Raw genomic sequence first — 20,108 nt, forward strand, 5'->3', positions numbered from 1 at the left:
GGTTCTCACCCTGTCCCTGCCCAGCCACTCAGAGTGTGGAGCTTGGGAGTGGATGAAGCCAGCGGGCTGCGAGTGACAGTCACGTGCAGGGCTGTGAACTTGGAGATGCTGGCTTGCCTTCAGGGGCTGCAGCACCCAGGAGTCCCGAGGGCCGTCTCTGAGATCTCGGCTGAGTTCTGGGCAGGGTCACTTGCTCGAGCAGTGACCTTGATATGCATGATATGTCCCTGCCTGGGCGTTTGTCCGGAAGGCAAAGGCGTCAGGGCACTCCCTTGGTGAGACCACTTGCTTTGGGCTGGCTTTGCAAGGGTCCTGTGTGGGCACCCCAGGGAAGGGCTGGAAGGTAGCCCAGGGTGCTGCTGGAGAGCCACCTCCTCCCAAGAAGCCCTCTCTGCAGCCCCATCCAGCACTAGTACCTAGGCCTGTGGGGTTTCCTTTGTAGCACTCATCATAGTTGGTCACCATCATGCTTCTTCTAGCACATCCTTGCTTCTGGTCCAGCAGCTCATGTGCTCAGGGGGGGCAGAGAACAGTGAGGCTGACTGACTCTGTGCCCAGGGGAGGGAAAGAGAGACAGACGGGAGATCTAAGGAAGGAGTGAGGAGCCGGGAAGAACAGACCGGGGAGCAATGCGTAGAGGCAGACAGGGATGAGCAGGGGCCCAAGCAAACGGTGCAAGGCAGAGAGGCCAGGAAGGCCCCAGAAGGGGGCTGGCAGAGGGCCCCCAGAGCTCAGGGCCATGCTGTTCTTTCCAGGCCCCAGAGGCTCAAGGGGCCAGCAGCTGGGTGGGCTGGAGCTCAGGAGGAGCTCCCTCAGCTGCCATCACCTTGGTAGGGGCCCTTTCAAGCCCTTGGGAGCCCCGCCTGCTGGGCCACCTCCCAGGGCCCCAGACTCTGCCCTCCAAGCAGCCCTACCAAAGGCAAGGTTTCGTGCCCCAAGGGGAGCGGCAGCTCGAAGCCTGCCTGCTGTGTGCCCAGCTTCTTTCCTGGGCCTCCCCCCTCTAACTTTGAAGGCAGGGCACAAACAGCTGCAGGCCAGCTGTTAGGGGATGGGCTGCAGCTGACTCCAGGTCCTTCACACGCAGCCCTACAGGATGGCAGGGGGCTTGGATTGCCCCACCCCAGGAGCCCCCCACAGCTGCTTATGGGCCCTGCCTTCCCCTCTGCTCCCTTCAGCCTGCACACACTCCCACCTTAGCACCCCTGCCCCTGCCAGCCCTCCTCTTTCCCGACCCGATACCCCTGCCCTGCTACCTTCGAGCACCTTCCCTGCACCCTGGGGCTGCAGGCCGGGTACCGGAGAGCCGGCTGGGGCAGCTAGGCGAGGGCTCGCTGCAGTCTGATCTGGGGCACCAGGATCACCCGGCACTCTGCAGCCATTTGGGGAAAGTGTCCGGGCTAGGGCTCTGGGGCCCTGTGTGCTGGTATCCCAGAGTCCGGGGCATGCTGGGAGAGGACCCTCGTCACCCATGGGTCCACGCTGGCGGGGGCCGGGGTCTGCCTCCCACGGCCCCCATGACCCCCATGACTTGGCCAGCCCTGTCCAACGAGTGTTCTTGTGGAGCTAAGACAGCTGTGCCTTGGCCTCCTTCAGAGCCTGGGGGCCTCAGGAAATGCATGCACTTCCTTCCTGCCTTGCCCTCCATGCTGCCTTCCCCTGCCTCCTGCCGCCTCCTCCCAGCACTGGGAGGCCAGAGGGCAGGAGGCCACTGCTCCTGCTAGCCAGCAAGGACTTGCTGTCCCCGGCACAGCTTCAGCTGGGGTCGAGGTAGTTCCTTGTGCTTCAGGGAAAGCCGAGGCCTGGGGACAGGGAGGGGAAGAGGGAGGCCCAGGACTGAGGTGCTGCCTGGCTGGTCTGGGAGTGGCCCCCAAATTAGAGGGCCAAGCCGGCCGAGTGACTCAGTGGGCCTTGGGCCGGGCGTGCAGTTATGCCTTATTGCAGACTGCAAACCACAGACACAAGAGCCTTCCAGGCGCAGGAACCGTATTTACAGAAATATTGCCCCAGATGCATCCCCCAGCTGCAGGAAAGAGCTCCAGGGTGCATAATGTGCCCTGTGCACAGGGCGTTGCCTCATGGTCACCCCCAAGCTCCCTCCAGGAACGTGCCTGGCTGACGCCCAAGGGTGCGCACTGCGCGGGGGACACTGAGGCTGCCCCACCTACTTGCGGTGATACTCTCCCCTTCCCTGCTCCCCACACCCTCTGCACCTTGGTATGTGGTGTTCCTTCCACTGCCAATATTTCTCTTCCCTCCTCTTTCTCTTGTCTACTCCAAGTCACCTCCTCCAGGAAGCCTTTCTAAGCCCCCCGTGGCGCTATGTGTGGCTCTGAGGAGGCAGGAAACAAAAGTGCCCCTGTCCCCTGCCCACAGAGCTCAGAGCCCAGACCCGGAGCCCCCAGAGTGGCCTTTCCCTAGCAAAGCTCCGGCCACTGTATTCAGGGCTCTTTTCGCTCCCACTGGGACTCCTGGACGCTGAGGACCTGAGTGATGGCTCCTGGGGTCCCAGCCCCCAGAGCAGGGCAAGGCACAGTGGAGGGCGGCCTGGGGCACCAGGCTGGGTGGGGCCTTGGACGCAGCTAAAGGCTCCTGGGGCAATGGGCGTGTCTTACATGGCTTTTTCTTTTTTCATTTTTAAAAACATCTTTATTAAGATATCATTCACATACCATAAAATTCGCCTATTTAAAATGTACAGTTCGGTGATTTTTAGTATATTCGGTGCGCGACATCACCGCAGTCAACTTTAGAACGCTTTCATCCCCTGTAAAAGAAAACGGATGCCTTTAGCTGTGGCCCTCTCTCCCCCCATTGCCCCCCCGGGCCCCCAAGAACCCTCTAATGTACTCTCTGACCCTATAGATTTGCCTACTCTGGATGTTTCGTGTGAAATCACAGTATGTGGTCCTTGGCGACTGGCTTCTTTCACAGAGCACAGTGTTTTAGACATGTTGTGGACACGTTTTTCCTCCCATGCAGCCGTGGTTGGGGATATCACAGCTAAGGGAGGCTATCTTCTGTGATATAGTCTTTCTACTGCGATGTTGGGAGTGTGTCTCCCATAAACAGGAAAAAACAAACTTGGAGGCAAACGACGCGTGCTCCCAGCCAAGACCCTGTTTTTCCCACATCTCCCTTCTCCATGGTCCAGCCTGGAAGCTTCTTGAAGGCAGGCACCACAGCCTGGTCAGGCCACCATGTGTCTCACGTCCCCGGCCGGGGCCCCTGAACTGAAGCTGGTGCACATGGGAGGGGGAAGCCGCACCCCCAGGCGGAACCTTTTAGATCCCACCTGCACGTGGCCCGGGACAGCTGGCCAGGTAGTCAGGACCCTCAGACCTCATCCCTATTCTCCTTGGACCCACCTCTTCCTGGCGTCCCTCAGCCTCTGCCCGGCTGGTCCTCTATGCAGTTTTCTCTTTTGATCCCCGGGGCATTGTGTTCCATCTTGTGGCCCGCTTTACTTTCCCCCCTCTCTGTTTCCTTTGCAGAACTCGGTGTTGCTCCCTACCTTGGTTTCTAGCTCCATCTAAACCCTCACCTTTGTTCTGGGAGCAGCGCCTGCAGGAGTCTTCCTCAACGCGGCCAGGCTCTTGGCCTCACTCCGCTGGACGCTGGGGCACAACAGACCAGGGGAGGATTGGGGCCCCCCTGGACGGGGAGGAGGTGTGCTAAGGCCCTCGGCTCTACCCGCAGGTGGAGCTGGGCGCGTCCTGGCCCTCAGGAAGCCGCTGAGCTCCCAGCGATCACGTGGGGTGGTGGCTGACGATGGCCTCTTCCTGGGACGCTTGGCAGGCTGGCCCACTTCGCCCCTGTCAGTGGCCAGCACAGGGCTCAGCCCAGAGGAAGTGCCCACCCACAGAGCATTCATTGCGTTGCAGGGGACCGCACGGATTGAGCAAAGAAAGATGACTCACTCTTCCACTCTCAGCTTGTCTGAGCCTCAGGGCCGGCAGGCGAGGGAAGACCCTCAGAGTCTGTGATGCCTTCCTGTCCGTCCCTCGCCGAGTCCCGTCTTGAGATCGCACAGAGAGGACCCGTCCTGTGTTTTAGGGCAAAAAGGGCTGCAGCGGGGTGGGGGGCTGGGGTGTCCAGAGTACCTGGGAGCCTGCCTCAAGCCCTTCCAGAAATCCACAACAGCCGCCTCCCTGACTGCAGAGAACCACCTCCTTGTTCAGGCCCAGGCTGCCGGAGGTTCTGGGCGGGCTCAGAACAAAATTCCAGGGGCCACTCGCTGGACTAGCAACCAGAGGCCGCCTCCCCCTTGTCTCCCTTCCCTTTCTGCCATCTCGCCTTCGCCTGCAAGTGCCAGCAAGATAGTTCCCGCCCCTCTCTGGGCCTCAGTGTCCCTATCTGGCCAGTGGAAAGTTTGACTCTCTAAGGCTGTGCCAGCCCGGAGACACCAAGGGTCCTTGTGGGAGTGGGAGTGTGTCCCTTCCCCATGCGCGGGGAGGGGGGGGGGAGGGAGGGGGTTGTGAGGGGGAGGGGGTGCAGCTAGCCCAGCCGTCTACAAGAAAATTGCTCCCTTTGAAGCTTCCAGGGGGGCCGGGAGGCCTGCCCCCTCCCTCCCTTCTTCCCTCCCTCTCTCCTTCCCTCTCCGCCCCACCAGCCCCCTCCCTCCTTTCCTCCCTCCCCGCCCCCTCCCGCCGTCCCCTCCCTGTCGGCCAGCCCGCCCAGCCTTTAGCCTCCCTCCCACCGCCTCTGTCTCCCTCTCTCCACAAACTGCCCAGGAGTGAGCAGCTGCTCTCGGAGGGCCCGACGGAGAAGGACAGACACACTGACTGCCTGACACCCAAGCCTGCCAACTAGCCAGCCTGTGCCCGGCCGCTTGCCCTTCCCAGGTAGGGCCCCCACGCCAGCCCCACACTGTCCCCACTGTGTCCCCACGCCGGCCTTGAGCTGCCCTCCTTGTCTCATCCCTGGTTCCACTGTGCCCTCGCCATCCTCAAAATGCCCCCACCATCCGCATCCCTACCCTTGTCCCTGCTGCCCCCTCACCCCCCCCCCTCCCACTCCTAGGCTGCCTGTGATCCCCAGATTCCCGCCAGCGCTGCTGCGGGCTCCTGGCCCGCACCCCTTCGTCGCCACCCCGTGGCCCCCTTAGTGCTTGTCCCTTTTTGCACTTTCTCCCCACCCCCCTTTCCTCTCCCCTCTGACCTCACTCAGCTGCACTCCATATCTGCCCTCCCTGTCTCCCTCTCGGGTTCTTCCCCGTGACTGGCCCCACAGAGCATCGCTCAGGGCATGGCTGGGTGGCTGGCATCCCAGCTCGGCCAGCGGCTCTTCCTTCACCGCCGGTCCCGAGTCCCGAGCGTGCCCCGCACTCCTGCGCTGTGCCTCCACACTGGGAACACGGGTGGGAGGGCTCAGCGCTAGGGAACAGTCCCCACTGTCCCTGGTGTGGGCTCACAGACTTGGTTTCCCAGGCTGCCTGCCCAGGTATTACTCCCTTACCCACAGGCTAATTCCCTTCCTCTACGTCCTCCTGGCTGAGGTGGAGGTCCACAGGGCCCTGGCCCCTGGGGGCCCTGGGTGGGGCTGCCCGGGTGGCTCGGCTCTGCCTGTCCCCAGAACCCCCTTGGACTGAGACTCAGAATGCGGGGTTGTGGGCAGAGAGAAACTCAGGCAACCGTGCCGTGTTACCCTAGGCACGCCTGGCTTTGGGCCTCGCAAAGCTTCTGGGGACCCTGGGGAGAAGTGAGGCCACAGGCCCACTTCCAAACTAGGACACCATTGTCCCAGGATGGGTGCCTTTTTAAAAAATGTTCTATTTACTTATTTGTGAGAGAGAGCATTAGCAGGGGAGGGACAGAGGAAGAGAGTGACACAGAACCCCAAGCAGGCTCCACACTATTATCCCAGAGCCCGACACGGGGCTCGAACCCACGAACCATGAGATCATGACCTGAGCCGAAATCAAGTTGGACGCTTAACCAACTGAGCCCCCCAGGTGCTCCCCAGGATGGGTGCCTTTAAGGATCAGTGAGGTTCAAGAGCTCTCTGACCAATTGCCCTGTCCCCCAGAAGCAGCCCCCCCCCCCACGGGTGCATGGGGCAACTCTGGAATGGAGAGAGAGCCTCAGGTCAGAATCAAAAGTGTAGTGCAAGGTTACCCCCAAAGTTCTCTGGGAGGGGCCGAGCGGTTCCTGCTGGTCTCACTCCCACTCCATCCATCATACAAAGGGGGCAAGTGAATCCCAGAGACGGGCAGGAACCTGCCCACAATTGCACAGCAAGTCAGGTGCAAAACTGGGGCCAGGACTCAGGGCTCCCGACTGACAAACCCTGGCTATTGACCCCATACCACCCAAGGAAGCCTCAATGTCACTGGGGCATTGATAATGACAGCCTGTGGCCAACTGCACCTCCTGGGGATTGGAGTCAGAGGTGACAGGGCCACTGGCCCCTGCCCTGCAAGCTCCCAAGATGGCGGGCATGCTGAGGGGCCTGCCAAGCAACTTAAAAGAAGAGCAAAGGAGAATGGAGCTCTCTGTATGTGCCACCAAGTGCCATGGAAGGTTGGGGGATGGGAGCACCCCCTCACTGCTCCGTGGGTGCGGCTGGGGCCTGGGCACTGGTTGGTTCTGCTGAGTGGAGCAGGAGGCCCAGAGTACTCCAGGCCAGGGTCATGGGTTGGGGCGGGTAGGGTAGACCTTGCTCAGGCCAGAGAGACTGTGGCAGAACAGTGTTCACTAAGGGCCACTCTGGCTGCAGATACGGGCCAGTCCTGTCCTCAGCGTGCTCCTGCATCCGTGTCCTCCCCCACTCGCTGGCCTGCCAAGTCTCCACCCTGCAGGGACTGATTGGCATTGAGACAAGCGGGAGATGCTCGGGGCTCCCTGGATGCCAAGAAGGAAGGTTCCTGGGGATCTGCATCCAGGGGCAAAGGTCGGCAGGGAGTGAGAGTGCTTAGGCGCAGCTGCAAACACGCACGTGAGCGCCTCCTGGCGACACACAGCTGCCCTGAGAGAGTGTGCAGGCTGCCCACGTCTGGCCCACGGGACATCATGGCTAGCCTTTGAGGGCAGGACTGGGGGGGGCAGGGGGGATGTTGAAAGGACGGCACCACGCCGGACAGCGAGAGCAGACTGGGAGCCAAGGAGCCGCTGCGGAGTGCCGCCCCGGTGGGCCCGGCCCACCCGTTCACTCCCTGGCCCACCTTTAAGCCCCAAGGACCCAGGGCACAGTGGGCATTAACCACCCACCGCTTTCGTGCCCTGCCCTGAAGCAGGGTCCGGAGTCCCCGTTTAGTAGACGGGGAGCCTGAAGCCCAGCCTTTTCGCTGCCGGGCTGGTGGCAGTTCTGTGCAGGCTTATTTCAGAAGCCCAGAAACCTGGCCTGCCGGCCCCTGTGACCAAATTTCTCCCCAGCCCTACCAGTGGCCCTGGCCCACTGGAGGAGTGCAAACGAGGAAGGACAGGAGGAAAAGGGGCGTTTGAAAGGCCCCAGAGCGTCCCTTCCCGGGCTGTGCCAAGTCCCCAGAAGGAGGCGGAGCCTTCCAACAAGGCCCTCCCATCTCTCCCAGCCCCCCTCCTTCCTGGACCGCGTCCCTCTTCCCCTCCTGGGAGAAGCCCCGCAGACACCACACGGTCTGGACTGTTCCAGCAGTCACTTCTGCTCAGTTGCCTGGGGACACAGCCGTGGCACGAGAGAGGGGCGGTCTCCCAGGATTTCCTTGGAGCACACAGGCACAGGCAATGGCCCAGGCGTGTCCACCATGACCCCGCAGATAGTCCCAGCTGCAGCTCCGGGGCCTCATCTGCTGAGCCACTGGGTCCTTTGTCCTGCATGACCCCAGGGCCTTTCCCTCACCTTCCTTGCACACCTTCCAACACCCTTAATTGTGAGAGAAGTCTTCACATCCCCACCCACCACACCCTCTCCATCTGTCACCCAAGAGTGACAGAGCTTGTTCTCTGCCCAGAGCTGCCTCCTTCCACACCCGTGGGCCCCACTGGTGGGAGGGGACATACCTGCCCAGGGCTTCGCTCAAATTGAGGGGGTGGGGATGATGGTCGCTCTCCCAGGGCATCCTCCTATGAGCCGGGGGAGGGGGGGAGGGGGGTAAGCAAAGGCTCCCGCCGAAGGCGGGGTCCTGGCAGCTCTGGCCCCTCCTGTCAGCTGGCACCTGGGGCAGTCAGTGCCCCTCCCCTCCCTCCTGTCGTCTTCTGCCGAGACACTGGGACCCACACCTTGGTCACCCACAGAACGCCTTCTGTAAATCCCACCTTAGAGGGAGCCGGTAGGGAGCAGGCAGAGGGGGCTCGGCTGGAGGAATGGGGGTGGTGTCTGCTCAGCCCTGTCCCCGCGGGCCTGAGGCCCGTTGAGGCTAGCTGGCCAGCCCCGTGGTCAGGCCCTTCCGTCTTCCAGAGCCCATTTCCCAGTGGCCACTGCGGGAAGGCCCCTGTGGGCGCGGGGCCTCCTCAGCCACTTCGTCTAGGGGGTGGGTGGCTGTGATCCATCCCCCCAACCTGGGCCCACAGCCCCAGGGTCCCCCGGGGCCTTCTTCACTCCCTCTGGGACTCAAGGCTCCTGGAAGCAGCCTCAGACCCACCCCATTTGGCTCCCCCTCCCTCGCTCTGCTCTGGGTCGGGGCAGTTGTGGGGTGGCTGCGGAGGGGGCCTTCTCCCCGGGGGCCTACCAGCCTGCAGCATCACTCGGATGACTCACCTGCCTCCTCCCTGTGGTAACGCATCTTGAAGTTTTGAGGGGCAGGGCTCTCTACCCAGCTTCCTTGCACCCAGCTCTCCCAGTCCATGGCATGGGAGAGCCAAACTCTGCAAACACCTGGGGCTGACCTGCAGTTTCCCCCCCACCACCTGCCCCTTGAGGGTCAGATGGCCAAGGGGGACACAGCAGTCAGAGGCCCAGGTGGCCGCTGGATCGGGAATTTGAGGAACAGACGTGCGACTTCAAGGAGAGGGGCAGAGGGCAGAGAGAGAGAGGCTGGTTCTGGCGGCCCTGTCCTAGGAGACCAGAGGCAAATGTGAGGTTCACCTTCTTGCAGTCTGAGTCCCTGCCTACCCTTGATTACAGTCCGCCAGGACCTTAGAGGCCACCTGGCTGCAAGCAGGCATGCACTGGGGGAGCCCTGCGAGGGGCTCTGAGGGGCCAGAGCCCCTGGCAGAGAGCAGGGAACCTGATGCAGGGAAGGGGATGCAGGAAACCCCGGGCCCAGGAAGGCAAGGGCCTCACTCACAGGTGTCTGGCCACTCTCCTACCCAGAAAGTGGGGCCAAACCCCCTTGTCTTGGCCTGGCTCAGGTGGGGAGCAAGGCAGGTGGGGCGCCATGCTCTGGGAGCCGGGCTGAGAGCATCTCGCTGTGGGGTCTGGGGCCTGCTAGGACCTAAAATGCTTCGGGGCAGTTCCCTGGCCTGGTGACCAGGGGGCTTGATGCCTTTTCCGTGTGACATCCCTGCAGGCCCGTAGCCAGCACAAACAGCAAGGTTGCGATTGGCCTGGTGGGTGTGTTAGGGCCAAAGAGGGGCGTATGGCCCCACAGCCAGTGGGGAGCTCCTGATATTGGCAGTCAGAGAGAGGCATCACGTTCCCAGAGGATTCATGATGCGAGCAAGGGGGCAAAGGACCCACGGAGCAGGGTCCTGCTTTCCAACGGCATCACCTCCCAGCCTAGGTGAGGGAGCTGCCAAGGAGTCTTTCCCAGGGCCCCAGAGGCTGGTCCGCCCCCCCCCCCCACCCTCCACAGCACAAAGAGTATAGGGTCTTGTGGCTTTGGGACCTGTGGCAAAGTCTGCAATGACAGAGGGTGGGGCCAGACACAGGCGCAGGTAGACAGAGAGTGGAGTCCCAGTTCTACCATTTCCTTATCGTGTAGCCTTGGGCAAGAGTGTGGGGCAAAGTCTGAGCCTCCGTTTACCTATTCAAGCCTCACTTTCTTCTTTTGGTCATTGGGAGGGCCGTTAAGAAATCATTTGAGTCCCCTGCCCCGCCTCTGGCAGGTAATAGCATCCTCCCTCTTCCCCGAAGATTCTAGAACGTGGTGAGCAGGGGCTCAGGATTCCTTGTGAGTGGGAGAAGGAGGAAGGACACACAGCCCAGGTGTGAAAGGACCAGGAAACTCAGGATCCCCAGCTGGCTTGGGTCATCTGCTGCCTGACTCCTGGCCAACAGTTTGACTCTCCTGTTTTCAAGAGGTTTTATGGCAGGGTGGGGGATGGGTGGATGGCTCTCCTGGATGCTGTGGGGAGAGGTCCGGCCTAGCCGGCACCGGCCACCCCACCACCTCCCCGGTACCAGCGCTCTGCACGCAGCCAGTGGGTTGGCTCCCGGCTGGCTCCCTGGGGCCTCCAACCCCCACATCCAGGTCGAATCCGTACCTGAAGGCTGACAGAGCACAGGACCCAGCTCTGTCCAGTCACACCAGCAGTGCCGGGGCCATGGCAGGAAGGAGCAGCTCGCGCTGTAGCCTAGAGGGCATGCGGGGGCGATAGCGGAGGGCCCAGCGTGGCCCGGGGCGCGTACGCAGATGGGGTGGGGCTCAGGGCCCGCCCCTCCCCTCTCCAGCCACCAGCCGCTCACGCAGTCACCCCCGCATACGTGTGCACGTGCAGGCTTCGGCAGACCCATAGCTGGCACCCAAGTGTAGATGAGATGCTGTCCGGGGTGGCAGGCTGGGGCCTGGGAGGGCAGCGAGGGGCAGCTGGGCGTCAGCTTGCGCACCGTGCCCACCTGTGCAATACAGTTGTGGACAGCGCCCCTGCCCCTGGCCTGTTGTTTGAAGCTGGGCCCTGAGGGCTTTGGTGGACAGAGCGGGGCAGTGGGGGGTGGGGAGGGTACCCTCTGCTCAGCCCGTCTCCCTCCCACCCGTCCCCATCCACGTAGTCCTAGGGATGGGGCAGGGCTAGGGAGACGGTGGCACGCACGCCGGAGTTCAGGTCGGGTTGCTCGCTGGGGCCAGACACCCCGGGCTGAGGCCTCGGGACAGTGCCCGGCGTCTACGACTTGGCAGCTGCGGGCCACGCATCTGCAAGCAAGCTCCCAGGGCATGCCAGACCTTAAGTCCTGCTCCCGCCGCCCTTGGCCTGGCCTGAATGCCTGGCACGGCACCCCCATGTTCTCAGAGGCCGCCAACGCGTCTTGTTTGGCGCTGACCTGGAACGGTCGCGCTCCGAGGACTGCGCTGGCTCTCGGAGGGCTAGACAAGGAAGGCCCTATTGGTTTGGCGGCACAGCCTCCGGGAAGCCCGGCCTTTTCCCTTGCTCACACCTGTGGGCACCGGGCCGGAGGCCTCACCGCCATTACCACTTCTTTCCTTGGCCCTGAGGGGCGGGGTCCGGCGAGCTCCAAGCACACAGCGATGGGGCTCAAGGCCCTCCCCGAAGTCCTTGGGGACACCCCCTCGGGTTCACCGGCCGGCCGGCCCCCTGCTCCCCGTGCAGTTCTACCCGCCGAGTCTTGTGCCAGCTCCGGGAATGGAAATGAGGCTCTGCTGGGAAGCCTGCCCAGCCCCCACCCCGCCGGCCTGTCCACTGCCTGGGCCGGGCCAAGAGTGGGGGCGGGGGAGAACCGGCCAAACCTCATCCTCTGCCTCTATCGCGGGGCCCTGCTGTGGGACCTCCAAACCCTCGGCCTCAGTCCCTCCCCCCCAAGAGTGAGCCTGCGCTGGAGCCCAGGGCCCCTCCCTCGGCCTCTCTGTGGCCCCCAGATGCAGCCATGTCAAGCACGGCCGGTTTGAGCTGATTCATCTCCTCTAGAGTCCCCATTCCCCCAGGACGGGTCCTACGAGCCCACTTGGAGCCTGGGTGGCCAGTCCCACCCCGGTGGGCCTTCCCAGCGCCTGTTCGTCCTTTACCCTGGGGGCGGGGGACAGCCACGGGAGGACAGAGGCTCCCTGGGGAGACCCCCAGCCCTTCTCAGCCCCCGCAGGCCAGAAGAGGCCTGTTTCTGCCCACTTTGCCTCACAGCCGCCCCTGGACCTGGCCCGACCACCCCAGCCACCCCCACCTGTCCAGGTGGACCGTGGATCCCAAAGCCTTCCAAGGCTCCCACTGGGCGTTCCAGCCCTGACTCATCCCCCCGTGAGGTAGCGGCTTTGGCAGGGGTGCCGGGCAAGAGGGGAACAGTCTCCTCCCTCTCTCCCATTCCATCTTGCTCTCCTGCCTCCGTTCTCCCCTTCCTGTTCTCTCCTACCACTCCCCCTCCTCCCAGCCCTGGGCATCCACTGGCTCCCAGACAAGGGCCCCAAGCAGCGGCAGCAGGCACTCGAGGCCTCGGCCTACCCTGCTGTGTCCTGGAGGTTGCAGAATCAGGGGAAGAAGGAGGGACACACCGTCCAGGTAGGCAAGCACAGGGCCTTCTCCCTACTCGGCCCCATGACCCTCTGGGGGCTCCCCTGGGTCCTGCTCGGCCAGCCCGGGGCTGGCAGGACCTGGGGCGTGATCGTGGGATCTTGAGGCCCAAAGGAGCCGGGGAGACGGGGTCCTCTCCCGACATGGGGGATCCTCACTCTGCTGTGTGACCTGGGACAGGCAGGCAGCTTCTCTGAGCTCATCACTGGGGGCCAGCCCTCAGGAGGGCTGTTGGGACCTACTGGGGGTGCTCCGGGGCTGACTCTCCAGCTGAGTCCACTGAACTATGTCCTGGGTCTGTGACCTGTGCCTGACAAGCACACCGCAGCCCTGGCAGCCAGAAAGGCGGCACCCTTCTCTCCCACTCTGTCCTCGGGGATGGCGGGAGCCAGGGCACACTCTATGACCCACTCGGGGCTGGCCTGAGGAGTGTGGAAGGGGTTGGCGAGGCTGGGATGGATAGAAAGCCGAGGCTCGGAGTAGTTGTGCCCAGACCTGGAGGTGGCCCCTGGCTTGCCGGTGGGAGGAGCCCAGGGGAGCCTGCAGGGGCCCGGGCTGGCCCAGGGAAGCGGCGGCCAGGGCCACACTGTGCACAAGGTGCCAGCCTAGAGGATGCGGGCTCTGCTTCCCGAGGACTCCTTCCACATTTGCAGCCAGCAGTTGGGCTTAGGGGTCACCCAGACCCACTGAAGCCCCTGACAGCCCCTCCCCCATCCAAAGCGGGCCCGAAGTGAGGAGGGGCTCCCAGGGGTGGGGCCCAATGGGGGCTACAGGAAGCCCCTGGAAGCCAGCCAGGCTCACTGCCCACAGATGTGCCCAGGGCAGCCTCAGTCACCCGAGCCTGGGAGGGAAGCAGGGCGGGCACACATGCCTGTTTCACGAATGGGGCAAATGAGCCCGGCTGGGACTTTCCCGGGAAATCCGAATTGGTGAGGACGGCGGGAGAGGCAGGGGCCCCGGCCTTTTCCTGTACAGGAACTTCTGGATGGGAGAGGGGAGGAGGTGGGCAAATATGGGCACCTGGGGGCAGGTTCGGGCAGAGGGCAGCCTCCCCCTCACGCCCACCCCGCTGCCTGGCCTGGGGGAGCCTTCAGACAAGCCTGATCCTGCCTGCCACCCAGCGGCAGCCTGCTCCCCTCTGGTGGCCTCTCCAGGGGGCTGGGCCACAGGCAGAAGGAAGGCAGGAGCAGATGTGGGAGCCCTGGGGCTCTGCAGGCCAAGCCAGGGGAAGTCATGTGGGCCAGGAGAGGGTGCTGGGGCCCCGGGGAGCAATGGGGGGGGGGGCGCACCCCCTCCACCTCAGCGGTTTCACCCCTGCCAGGGAGGACGCTCCTCTCTTTATCCACACGGCCTCCGGGGCTAGCCCAGGTGTCAGCCCAGCGTGCCCAGCCTGGCCTCTTGGCCTCTTGACTTTCTTTGAAAAATGTGGACGTGCTGCAAGGGGGAGCTGAGGCAGGAAAGGAAGTGACTCATGGTGGTCTAACTCCATCCCGACTGCGCCCACATTGCCCTGAGCATGTGGGATTGGCCGTGGCCACAGTAGTACATTCAAATCCAAAGCCTTCAAAGCCTGTAGGGGGCAAATGGCTGCCCTTCCCTCTCTGCCTCCTCCACTCCCTCCACTAGCCTCCCAGAACCCCCCCCCACCCCCCACCCCCGGCAGGCTGCCAGCTGACTCAGTGGTGCGTGGAAGACAGCAGAGGAGGGGGTTAGTGCTGCAGACTTGCTAACTGGCAAGGCGATGCACTGCCCATGAACCCCCCAGGCCTGCCTGCAATCAGAGGGGAGCAGAGGGAGATGTCTCCTGCCTGCCCGCACCCCCTCCCTCTGCCGCCTCCTTCCCTGCCACTCCCACCCTGGGGTCTGGCCGTCCGCAGTGAGGGATGGCGAACGCGGTGCCATCACATGCAAAAGCTCAGCCCCTGGTATTTGGAGGTTTGCCAGGAGGGGGCCCCGAGGGCAGGGACCAGTGACGGCTGGGCCCTCCTGACAGCCCCTCCTCGCCCCGGCCTCCCAGGCATGCCCACCATGTGGCCCCTGTGGCTCCTCGCATCCCTGCTGGCCCTGAGCCAGGCCCTGCCGTTTGAGCAGAAGGGCTTCTGGGACTTCACCCTGGACGACGGGCTGCCCATGCTGAACGATGAGGAGGCTTCAGGTGCCGAGACGACTTCAGGTGTCCCGGACCTGGACTCCCTCACGCCCACCTTCAGCGCCATGTGTCCTTTTGGCTGCCACTGCCACCTGCGGGTCGTTCAGTGCTCCGACCTGGGTCAGTCCCGGGCCCAGGGTGGGACGGGTGCATGAAGGCGCAGGCCTGGCCTGAGCGCCCTACCAAGGAGACACATGTCTGTCCCGTGGGATGGGCGTGAAAGGGTGGGGTCGGGGATGGGGTGACCCCACACAGGGTCCGGGGACTCCTGGTTTCAGCGTGGAACGCTGTCCAGCTGTTCGTTTGCAAAAGAGCAGGGAGTGAGGAGGGCCCTGGTCTACGGCGGAGGCCTTGTGTGGGTGTCCGTGGGCGCCCGTGTCCCCACGCTCTGAGCTGCTCTGGGGCTGGGGCTCATGCTGATGACCGCGGCCCCGGCCCCCAGGTCTGAAGTCTGTGCCCAAGGAGATCTCCCCCGACACAACGCTTCTGGACCTGCAGAACAATGACATCTCCGAGCTCCGCAAGGATGACTTCAAGGGCCTCCAGCACCTTTACGTAAGCCCACCCTGGCCCTTCTGAGGCGCTGCGAGGAGGTGGGCAGTGTGCAGCTGAGGAGTTGGGTGCTTGTGGGTGTGCACACGTATGTGTCGGGTGCGAGAGGGGACTGGGGACCCACGGAGTCCTGCGAGAAGTCTGGAGGCGGGCTTGATGGGAGCGCCCCGGGTCACGGGTCACATGTGCGGATGTCAGCAGCTGTAAGCACGGGACAGAATCGCTCCGCCTCGAGGCCTCACTGGCAGCCCCACCGATCACCAGCTAGGGCGGCAAGGGAGGGAGGAAGAGGTGAGGGCAGGGCGGGGAGCTTGTGCCTTTACTTCCCACGCCCCCCTACCCCAGGCTCTCGTCCTGGTGAACAACAAGATCTCCAAGATCCACGAGAAGGCCTTCAGCCCCCTGCGGAAGCTGCAGAAGCTCTATATCTCCAAGAACCACCTGGTGGAGATCCCTCCCAACCTGCCCAGCTCCCTGGTGGAGCTCCGCATCCATGACAACCGCATCCGCAAGGTGCCAAAGGGCGTGTTTAGCGGGCTGCGCAACATGAACTGCATCGGTGAGTGTGGCATGGCCTGTGGCAGTTGTCACCCCGTGGCCAGCAGGAAAGGCTCAGGGAGAGGGGCCTCTTGCAGCCGGAGGGGCTGGGTGCCATGGACAAGCCTGGTGGGCCTCACAGGACATTTTGGAGGCTTGTCTGGGGACATGCCCCAGAGCTGCCAAGGCGAGATGAAGAGAGACCCGGGGACGGTAGAGGGAGGGAAGGGAAAGGGCTAGTGCAGCCAGCCAGCCAGAGCCCCACCTTGATCTCTGGCTCCCCTCCTTTTCCTCCTGCTCCCCTTACCCCCTGAGGTCAATGCCTGGGCCAACGCCCTTGGGAGCTGATGGTCTTGAACAGCCAGGAGTTTGCAATGAGCCCAGTAAATCACTGGAGCTGCTTTCAGGGGTAGATGGGGGAGCAGGACCCATCAGGCCAGCCCAAGTCAGGACCTGGGGCTGTGCGCGCAGCCACCCGGCTCTGGCGTCAGGGCTGAGTGGGGGGCGTCTCTCCTAGAGATGGGCGGGAACCCGCTGGAAAACAGTGGCTTTGAGCCTGGAGCCTTCGATGGCCTGAAGCTCAACTACCTGCGCATCTCTGAGGCCAAGCTCACGGGCATCCCCAAAGGTAGGAAGGCAGACCTTTCCCCCATGCTGTCCAGCCTCCATGGCACAGATGGGCACAGATGGGGGGATCCGGGGACATCTGGAGCCACCAGTCAACTCAGGGAGGGCTTTGGTAGCCCTCTGTTCCCATCTGCGCCCCCCCCCCGACATACAGACCCAGCCCGCACACATGGCCTCCCCTCCCGCATTCAACTCAGAGCACCCTCTTTTCCTGGCAGACCTCCCCGAGACCCTGAACGAACTCCATCTGGACCACAACAAAATCCAGGCCATCGAGCTGGAGGACCTGCTCCGCTACTCCAAGCTGTACAGGTGGGCTGCGGGTCCACGTGGGGTGCCCTGCCCCACTGCTCTTTTCTCCCCCAGCGTCTTGGTACATGTCATGTGCCCTTCGCAGGTTGGGCCTGGGCCACAACCAGATCCGCATGATCGAGAACGGGAGCCTAAGTTTTCTGCCCACCCTGCGGGAGCTGCACTTGGACAATAACAAGCTGTCCAGGGTGCCTTCTGGCCTTCCGGACCTCAAGCTCCTCCAGGTGAGAGGAGGGGGGAGCCCCCATGCCAGGGGCTGTAACACAGAGTGGCGCGGACCTTGCCGTGCCGCCGGCCAGCTGTGCGGTCTGGGCAGCTACTCCTGCTCTCTCTGCCTCTGCCTCCGCATGTGGACAGAAGCCATCACAAGGATCCCTCCCTCAGTGCCAGCGAGCTGTGCTGAGGAAGTAGGGGAGGCAAGCGGGGACTCCCCCGGGGCTGGCAAGGAAGGCGGGTCATGGGTGGAGAGAGGGTGTGAGGGATGAGCAGGAGCCGGCCTGCTAGACATTGCAGCTGAACGTCTCCTAGGTGGGCGGGACACCAGAAAGGCACGGCAGAGCCGGGGAGGTCAGGGAACAGTGTGCGCACTGGAGGTGCACGGATTTGTGGTGAGACGGGTCCAGCTCGGGGCAGGAAGTAGGCTGATGAGGGGGTGCAGGGTCTTGCCTGGGGTTCTCAGGATCCCCCCCCACCACCACCACCACTCTGGTCCTGGCTTGGCTTCCAGTCTCTTCCTCGGCCCCAATCACACTAGCCAGGAGACCTGCCATTCCTACAGGCTGTCGGGTCAGAGCCAAGTCGGGACAAGCTCTGCATCCGGGGAGGGCGGGGGAGGGCGGAGCAGCCCGGAAGCTGCCGGGGCGAGGCCCAGGCCCGGCTCAGCGCGCCCTCTAGCGGCTGGTGTCCTCTCTGCCTCTAGAGGGCGCTGCTCCAGCCTGAGCACCTCCCCCCCGCCCCGCCCATCATGGGGTTCCTTACCCTCTCTCTCTCCTGCTTCCTCTGTCCCTCCCCTAGAGAGGGGCTTCGGGAAGTTGAGAGCTGCTAAAGAGCAAGTACCCCTGCGCACTGGACGGAAGAGGGGGCCACGTGCAGGTTCCTTCTCCTGTCATATCTATGGGTCTCTGGAGTGAGAGGCTGCTGCCCGGGGGCAGGCCCGGAGCCCGGGGAGCCCAGAGGGAGGGCCAGGGACCCTCTGTGAGCCCAAGGTGCCACCTTTCCTGCATCGATACCCACGTCCCATCCCTTGACCCCCGCGTGCCCCTCCCTTCCCACCCACCACACACCACACCGGGGCCCTTCGTCCTGGCCCCTGGTCACATACCAGTGCCTTAATCCCATCCAACAGCCTCACGACCACCATACCCAAACCTCGCTTTGCTCCTCCCAACAATGGAAGAATCACATCCTGGACCTCAAAGGGCAGGCGCTGTGATTAAATCACGCCCATGAGGTGGCCAGGCGGGACCCAGCCCGGAGGGAGGGCCCAAGCCCTCTGTCGTCTGCCCTCTACTTGGCCCACCCAGGCCGGTACAGGTTCGGAGGGCAGTCAGGGGTGACTGGGCCACCGGCACTGGGCCTGAGCCACCTCCCTCTGCCCTCAGGTGGTCTATCTGCACACCAACAACATCACCAAGGTGGGCGTCAACGACTTCTGCCCCGTGGGCTTCGGGGTGAAGCGGGCGTACTACAACGGCATCAGCCTCTTCAATAACCCTGTGCCCTACTGGGAGGTGCAGCCGGCCACTTTCCGCTGCGTCACCGACCGCCTGGCCATCCAGTTTGGCAACTACAAAAAGTAGAGGCAGCAGCGGCCGCTGCGGTGGCCTGGGCGGGGTCTCTGGGGAGCGCAGCAGACATCCCGAAGGGGAGGGCAGAGGGAGGGAGGGAAGCCAGTGCCCAGCTGCACCCAACCCAGCCCCCGCCCTTGATCCTGGACCCCAACGCGCTGCCTCCTGACGCCCTCATCCCGGCTCCCAGGCGTGCAGATGGGGCACAAGACCCAGCCGCCGTCACGTGTGCCTTGGCTTCAGAGCTGCCCCTGCCCCCCACTTCATAGCCACTCAGAGCACCCTCATAAAGCTTTCTTCCCATTCACCCTGAGATCAAGTCACCCAAGGCTCCGGTCCAAGGAAGACGGTCCCTGGGTCTAGGGGGTGGGAAGGGGCTAAGAGGGAGGAAACAGCCCACCCCACCTGCCTGGCACGCATTCTTTCTTCTCATGTACTTCCAGCTTCCAACCCTCCTTAGCCTGGCCTGCTACCCCTGGCCTTCCATGCTCCCCCGCCCTTCTGCAAGTTCACGGCCCATCTACCCCAGCCTCCTTGCTCTACTGGCCTCTAGACCAGTGTCTTCCTGTCTGTTTGTCTGTCTCTCTCTGTCCCTCTCTCTGTCTCCATCCGTCTCTCTCATCCTCCCTCTCCTCGCTCACATCGCTGAGCTGGGTCTGGTGTCTGTCTCGCTGGGCTTCTGCCCGGCCCCAACCTAGGCAAGCCAGGGGGCAGAGGGCAGCTGTCCCCAAGCCTGCCCTGCCCAGACTCTGCTCCCCCTCCCCGAGTCTGGACAGTCCTGGAGGAGGCCAGCATGTGGAGGTGATGCACCCTGTGCGCAGTCCACAGTCCGAAGGGGAGCACTGGCCCAAGAAAAGGCCCAGCATCCCGCTGGAGTCGGCAGCCAATTTTCCTTGGCCTTTCCCGCCCCGCACGATGGCTAGTTCCCCCCTCCCTTCACCTTCTGGCCCCTGGTATGGTGGGGGTTTCGAGCAATCACACCCAGCTTGAGGAGGAGCTGCTTCTGAGGTCGGTTGTTGTCTTTCAATTAAAGAAACACTGTGCACTATGGCTGTGTGCGCCGCCGCTCTCGGGTGGCATTGGGGACTGAGCAGACGGGGGGTGGAGGGGCACGATGTGCGGCTGCGGCTGGCGGCCAGACTCTGCCTGCTCGTGTCCACTCTAAGCCTCGGGCTTCCTCTTTCTTGCTCTCCCTGCACTCAGGCAAGAGTCCCCAGTACCTCCATGTCTGAGACTGGACAAGAAGGCCCCTTCCACTTCTTTCTAGGCACTTCCATTGCCCCAGCGGTCCTTCTCCTGGGGTCCTAAAGCAGGCCTGGCTGAGGGAGCATCTGCCCACCCAGAGTGGGGCATTTGCCAAGCACCAGCCAGCCGAAGAGCCCCAGATGAGACTCTCACCCTGAGAGGGGAGCCTGGAAGTCCTAGGGGCCCCGCATGCCTGTCCTAACGGGATTTGCCGGCTCAGAATGAGGTTAGATCCTGGCTGCTGTCAGAGCTGTGTGCGGCATCCAAGTCGGCACCAGGGGGCGCACTGCCACGCATGCCGGGCCTCCTAGGGCCGCAAGTTGTGCGAGGCCGCCTGTGCTGGCCTGGCCTGGCCTCAGGGCAGACACACTGTGTGCCAGCAGAGCCAAGCCCAGGTTGCCATATTCTGTCCGTGGCTGCCAAGAAAGGACCCAGAACATGGTCCGAGAAGCCTACTAGCTGGGGATACAGGACTGCCCCAGAAAGGGCAGCATGAGACAGACGGTCCCCGGAGCGATGTGCCCTCAGACGGCAAGCCCAGAAGACCATCGGCATCATAGCACTACTCTGGGCCGTGTGCTCCACGGCAAT

The 20,108-nt window shown here is 63.4% G+C and overlaps 1 protein-coding gene and 1 long non-coding RNA gene across 2 annotated transcripts; one reads left to right on the plus strand and one right to left on the minus strand.

The window, feature by feature from the left end:
- Nucleotides 1–2,681: 2,681 nt before the first annotated feature.
- Nucleotides 2,682–4,031, minus strand: LOC107180891. Its single transcript, XR_001511652.2, has 3 exons — nucleotides 3,918–4,031; nucleotides 3,542–3,812; nucleotides 2,682–2,764 (listed from the first exon to the last, which is right to left on the minus strand). It is a non-coding gene; the product is annotated as an uncharacterized LOC107180891 (long non-coding RNA).
- A 662-nt stretch (nucleotides 4,032–4,693) lies between these two features.
- Nucleotides 4,694–19,320, plus strand: BGN (biglycan). The gene is made up of 8 exons (XM_042974951.1): nucleotides 4,694–4,841; nucleotides 14,326–14,577; nucleotides 14,900–15,012; nucleotides 15,355–15,568; nucleotides 16,064–16,174; nucleotides 16,392–16,485; nucleotides 16,571–16,709; nucleotides 18,087–19,320. Exons 2-8 carry the CDS (start codon nucleotides 14,328–14,330, stop codon nucleotides 18,282–18,284), a joined length of 1,119 nt encoding a protein of 372 aa, XP_042830885.1. The 5' UTR covers nucleotides 4,694–4,841; nucleotides 14,326–14,327; the 3' UTR covers nucleotides 18,285–19,320.
- The last annotated feature ends 788 nt before the right edge of the window (nucleotides 19,321–20,108 follow it).

Source organism: Panthera tigris, chromosome X (assembly GCF_018350195.1).
Source record: "Panthera tigris isolate Pti1 chromosome X, P.tigris_Pti1_mat1.1, whole genome shotgun sequence".
NCBI lineage: Eukaryota > Metazoa > Chordata > Mammalia > Carnivora > Felidae > Panthera > Panthera tigris.

Bases quoted from the DNA above. Each gene is read 5' to 3' on its own strand.
- BGN (XM_042974951.1), top strand. From the start codon at position 14,328: ATGCCCACCATGTGGCCCCTGTGGCTCCTCGCATCCCTGCTGGCCCTG. The intron at 14,578-14,899 runs GTCAGTCCCGGG...CCCGGCCCCCAG, and splicing joins CGTTCAGTGCTCCGACCTGG to GTCTGAAGTCTGTGCCCAAG. The intron at 16,710-18,086 runs GTGAGAGGAGGG...CTCTGCCCTCAG, and splicing joins CGGACCTCAAGCTCCTCCAG to GTGGTCTATCTGCACACCAA.